Source organism: Hippocampus comes, unplaced genomic scaffold (assembly GCF_001891065.2).
Source record: "Hippocampus comes isolate QL1 unplaced genomic scaffold, H_comes_QL1_v1.1 scaffold118, whole genome shotgun sequence".
NCBI lineage: Eukaryota > Metazoa > Chordata > Actinopteri > Syngnathiformes > Syngnathidae > Hippocampus > Hippocampus comes.
In genome coordinates, this window is record NW_017805461.1 from 1,762,208 (window position 1) to 1,768,207 (window position 6,000).

Sequence of the window (6,000 nt, forward strand, 5' to 3'; positions counted from 1 at the left end):
ATCGGAAATATATCTGATACCACATTGACTCACATCATCATTTTAAGACAGCTGTTTTGGGATTACTTTATGCCTTCATTGTTATTGTGAAAACATTTCAGAGACATACTGTATTTTATTTAAGTTTGACTATTTAAAACAGGAGAAATTGTAGCCTGAAGTTGTGTCTCAATGCACACACAATTCTATTTTAAAACTTTTGGCCATCTAAAGGAAAATAAAAAAGTGAACTCTGTGACTCAGTAGACATGACATCATCAAGCTAATTGCTCCGACAATGAGTAGGCCGAATGTACCCTTAAGTGCTCTTTTGTACTTTTCAAATTATTCAATGGTTTCAGACACTAATTATAACTACGTGTACCTTATTTCATTATAAAGGATTTATTCAGCAATATTTTTGAAACCTGTATTTCAGAAGCATGAATGTCTGTGCCAAACAGAGCAAAATTCATGATATGACAAATAAAATTAATAAAGAGAAAGCAAAGTATACACCATTGAGGGTTGAGCAACTGCTGGACATTTCAACTACAATAACATAATGTATTGTCATCTGTTTTTATCTTGAATACATAAAACATCTCAAATAAATGGTCTGTTTTTTTCCAAAATGTTAGAATCCTCTCATTCTGAAAGATGCTCATCCAAAAGGTCAAATGGGTGATTACCTGTTCTAGGAAGACACCCACCTTAGAGAGTTAAAACTAACCATCACTCTATATTGACAGTTATGTTGGCCAGTGTGGGTGGACATTCAAACCACTCCTCAAAGCAGCAGCAGTCCCAGTTCTTACGAGTCATAATGTGGTAAATGCAACAGATGAGTGTCCGACCATTGGGGGAAAAAAATCAACTTGAGAAAGTCAATGATGTCATGGGTGGAGTGTTTTCAATCCCTTCGACTCACGCCGCCTTTCTCCGAACAAACTCCCATCACAAATGTCAGTGGGGGGAAGCAGCATTAAAGCTAAATCTCGTCATATCTTCAACTCTAAAGACAGCGAGGGCGCAATGTTGTTGATAGGTGAACAGACAGTAAATCTTTCCACATCCGGTGCATCCACCACCCGCCTGCATCGTGCACATCCCGAGACCAACAACATCTTATTTACTTACCTCTAAGCTCAGCCTTGGTCGTCTTCCACTCCCACGATATGACACGAGTGAGCAGTCACCGCAGCAAAGGAGCGTCTTTTTAAGAGCCACTTCGCCCCTATCTGCAGTCAGCCTCCCGCATCCGATCACATCATCCGCCCTCTCCGGCTCCAGATCGTCGGTCCAGCTCGGCTGGGTGGCCTGGTTGCGCTTTCTCTCTGCGCCATCACGTCCCGGAGAAGCGAGCGGCGCTGTGGAGCTCCCGCAAAAGGTGCAGCCAATCAGAGCCGAGGAAGAGCGGAGGAGGACGAGGAGGAGGAAGTGGAGGGACGAGGCAACCGGCAAGTCAGGTGACTTTTTGGGTAGCGAGGGGGTGAGGGGTGGGCAGGTAATGAAATCTCACGTCATTGAGGTCCTACGTCACACCCGGAAGTCTTGTGAATGGGTCACATACTGCATCAGCAGGATCCAGGCATTTAGCATTTGTCTGAATGTTTGATAGTTCGTCTTGCGAATTGCCGGTCAGAGGCTAGTCAAGACTTCCGCCCACAACGTCTGGTAAACTTGCACGAGCGTGACCCGACAACTGTGTCGAATCCTGTACTGGATAAAGGTGTCAAAACCACATTCACACTAGTGATGGGAATTCCGGCTCTTTTTAGAGAGCCGGTTCTTTTGGCTCGGCTCACTAAAAAGAGCCGGCTCTTTCGGCTCCCAAATGGCTCCTCAGTTTTTTTGTTGCTTAAATTAGTTTACTCCCAAAAATAATGTAAAATTATGTGTAAAATGAATTACGAATGTAAAAAATATACAGTATATCAAATATTTATTATTTATATGGCTTTATATTCTTCTGAACATACTCAACATGGCGTACAACATGGAGTGCTACAAAAAATAAATTACAAAGTACAAAAACAAAGACCCATCTCAAAACAAGGTCAACAAAAAGTTCCAATCACTGATTGTGTTGCCTATCCATTTTCTCACCTTTCCACTTTCCACCGTGTAGTTTTTTCTCTGTACTGTAGCGCTATCGAGCTCTGTCTCGTCTCCCTGTCTCTCCTGTTCGTGTGCTGCTCACAGTGTGCTGCTGTTTCTCTGACTCCTCCCCCTTCTCTTCACTGAAGCGCGCGCGCGTGTCTGTGTCTGCGTGTGCGTGCGTGTGTGTGTGTGTGTGTGCGTGTGCGTGCGTGTGCGGGCGTGTGTAACCCTCTCCTCCCTCTTCTACCACGGATCTTGACCAATCACGTGCGGCTTTAACCGAAAGGGGGAAAAAAACAGGAGGAAAAAAAAAAGTCGGCTCCCATGAGCGCGGCTCCCTCTTAGGATCCGGCTCATGTCGTTCACTTCAAAGAGCCGGCTCTAAGAGCCGGCTCGTTCGCGAACGACACATCACTAATTCACACTCTCTAAGTATAATTGCAGATAAAATAATTGTGAAAAAAGACAAGTACTGATTAATGCCATTTACTAAAGCAAAAGTAAAATGCACAAATCTGCAAGTGATTTTCAGTTCACAAGTAAAAACTTTTTCCCCCTGTCAAATGAAATTCGATAGCCGTTGGACTGCACAGTGAAAAAGAATACTAAAAGGCTACCGTTGGCTCAAGACTTTATGCCATTAAACACGTTGTATATCTTTCCTAACAGAATGGGAACTTTCTCTTGAAAAATATTAAATTATATGATGACAACAACAGGAAACAATATACCTTACCCATATTTCTTTGCAGGTTTGAGCTGATCTGGCATTTGTGACCACCACACTTCCATTTTTTAACCATTTTATCAGTGTTAAAATTGTAATGAATTTGTGTATCTGTATTAAATTTGGGGGGACTGGCTTTCATTTCGGACTCATCACTTTTTAGTCAATTTTGTAACCCATGTGTTACAATTTCTACAATTTTTGTAGATTTTTGCGTATTGTCATCTTTAAATCAAAGACAAAGCATAGAAATTGTGTGATATGAAATATTCCAATTCATGTTTTATTCATATAGATTTATATTTATGTTTTGGTCATAGCACAATACCGCTTTTATTGTCCATAGAGGGCAAAAATACAAAGAAAAAAATAAGAACTATATGTGTATGTATAGCACTGATGCCACTGAACATGTCGAGTGGTTGAAAGTAAAATAAATATTCAGGAATAATACTTTTACAATTTTTGTAAAATTGTATGTTGCGTTATATAAACTTATTTACATCGACTGCAGCATTTAATACATTACATCATTCAAACATTTTTGAACATTTTCATGTCATACTTTTAATTCTCCAAAGAGGTGTTTGCTGGCTTACCGCACACCAAGGTGCCAATGACAATTTAGATTTTAAGAAGTGGGGCAGCCTTCTGCTGATCATGGAAAAGATTTACATTTTGATCCGCTCCATCTGTTGGCTGCAGTCAGGCTGTACTACTTTCAATAAAAGAACAAAACATGTTATTGATATTAGTTAAAAGGTTGTTTTATAACCTGACCATTGTACAAATAATCTAGAATTGAAAGAATGAAACAAAAAATGAATTGAGATTTTACATAAAAGACAAGAACTGATGTTTGTTACAAACTTTACGAAAAAAAAAGGCAAAACATATCAAACGTGAAAAATTACAGACTATGTAACTGCCAAAAAGACACGGAAAATCAAACAAGGCCTGAGGGTCAAGTCCTCTGTCACAGTCAATCAAACATTAGTTTTGAGTTTACATTTGAAAATACAGCTAACTACACTTGGACTCTCACTATATTATACATGCACTTCTTGTGGTTAACTTATACAGTCGTGGAAGAGTCAGAAGACACATCTAGCTGAATTTTAATTATACGCAGAGAGCTACATGGGTGTTGTTTATACATATATCCTTTTACTGTGCGTAAGCACACAGTAGGACTTCTACAATGCTTCCTATTTACAGAAAGAGTAAAAGTCTTGATGGATTCCAGAATACACTGCCTTGAAAAATTATTTGCCCCCCCAAACCCGCCCGATTCCTGTTTGTTTTGCCTATCTATCACACACAGGTTTCAAATCATCAAACCAATTTTAATATCTCTCAGAGGGGGCAAATAATTTTCACAGCACTGTATGTAATGTACTGTACAGTATACCACTTCAATGGTTTAAAATTGGCTGTTAACGCTACACAATTTGAGACAAACAGGCCGCCGCCACCACACACACACACGCACACACACACACAAAGCGAGAGGGAGATACAGATAGAGATAAAGAAAACATACAAGTATGAACACTCACACGCAGTACTCACACTAAATTACACATCCCTCCCTGCATGTCCAGATGTAACACGCTGGTGAAAACACAGGTGTCAAACATAAGTACAGGATCTGGTGCCTACTTTTGCTTTAATTTCTGGATACAGTAAAAGTTTCCAAAATTTGAAAATTCACAAAATTTTGCAACCCTAACACAATATATCCGAACAGATAACACATCTGTTTGTGTAACGCTTGGCAGTTATCCAACGCCTACCATCCACTGGCACGATTTTGCCTCCAAGTTTTGGGGATGAAGGTGAAGAGGGCTGGAGGAGAGCACTGGAGCCACAGTCATGCTCCCGGTGCTCCAGCAGTGATGCAGGAAGGGAAGGGAGACGAAAGGGCGGGTGTCTGCACACACACCATCAGCCAGAGAGGACAGTGGCAGCTGCAGGTCCCGGTCGGGCACGGAGAAACATGGCGAAGAACGGATGGAGCGCAACACTGCAGGGGATGGAGAAAGTCAGTCAGTTCGGCAGATGACACACGAGCTGCGCTTTCACTCACCGTCTGTCTCAGTGGGGGATCTCAGGAAAAGTTGAGCCTGCTTGTTCCCTGCTTGAGCAGCTTGTCTGTACAATACAATTGCCGTCCTCAGGCTCTGCCGGACCCCAAAGCCGCTCTCATAGCACTGGCCCAACAGGAACAGAGCAGTATTATCCTAAAGACAAGCAAGAAAAAAACCCCACAGGTTCATACAGAAGTACTTTATGAGAAATTTACATTTTAAAGCTGTGGTTAATTATATCAATGCATGATGACATAAAATAATAAACTTTCAAAACGCTTCCAAGTGAACTTTATTTTTTTAAATCATATCTGTATGGTATTGATTTTAAAGGGTGCAGTTGTAAGAATAGTTTGGATTAATAGTAGTGTTTTGGTAACATAGTTTGGGGTATATTTAAAATCCAACCTATAATCCGAGTAATTAGGAACATGATTTTTTTTGTGGGGGGGTCCTTTACTTTTTCTTTTTTCACTATTTTGGGCACTATGGTATTGATAGGACTTTTTCTGAGCTGCTGAAATTTGATGCAGTCAACATAGAATTATTTTCCTAACTGACATCATTGCGCTACGGCATACATGGCAATGGCGAGTGATGAAAAAAGCGGAAGGGGCGTGGCCTGGACGGGGGCGTGGCCTGGACGGGGGCGTGGTTACTTACAAAAGTGGCACTAAACATGCTGAAGATGAAGTGTATTAAATTTACACAGTTTGAAAATTGAACAGAAAAAAATCCCAAGATCGCCACTATTCTTTCAAGTGAAAATTTGTGCAATTTTGCCTATGCATTCCTGGTGAGCACCAATATGTAACTCCAAATTTGCTGCTAAAAATCAAAACAAAAAAAGTAAACACATCCCCTGCCATATTTAAGATTTGTTCATGACTTGTATTCATAAAGTGTTGTGTAAATGTGATAAAAAGCTGTTGATTCTTACCTCATACAGTGATAGTGAATATTTATTATGCATACAATTTATTATGCATAACCGTGCTTTATTATCCAAGACAAAACGTGAATTATCAATATGAATATAAAACGCAAATAAAAACAAATAAATGTTATCATGCTGTTGCTACAAATGCATACCAAATAAAA

The 6,000-nt window shown here is 40.2% G+C and overlaps 2 protein-coding genes across 4 annotated transcripts in view; both read right to left on the reverse strand.

The window, feature by feature from the left end:
• LOC109518771 (amyloid beta A4 precursor protein-binding family B member 2-like) overlaps positions 1-1,407 on the reverse strand; it is a 44,968-nt gene extending 43,561 nt beyond the window's left edge. For 2 of the 3 annotated variants that reach the window (XM_019874826.1, XM_019874825.1), the window contains exon 1: positions 1,120-1,407. The gene's annotated coding sequence lies outside the window, so the exon portion shown is untranslated. The remainder of the gene's footprint in view (positions 1-1,119) is intronic. The other variant, XM_019874827.1, reaches the window with a different exon arrangement.
• Positions 1,408-4,104: 2,697 nt separating this feature from the next.
• dele1 (DAP3 binding cell death enhancer 1) overlaps positions 4,105-6,000 on the reverse strand; it is a 10,320-nt gene continuing 8,424 nt past the window's right edge. Inside the window, exons 11-12 of the mRNA XM_019874831.1 lie at positions 4,899-5,052; positions 4,105-4,835 (exon numbers count right to left, since the gene is read on the reverse strand). Coding sequence (XP_019730390.1) covers positions 4,591-4,835; positions 4,899-5,052 — 399 coding nt within the window. The 3' untranslated portion in view covers positions 4,105-4,590. The remainder of the gene's footprint in view (positions 4,836-4,898; positions 5,053-6,000) is intronic.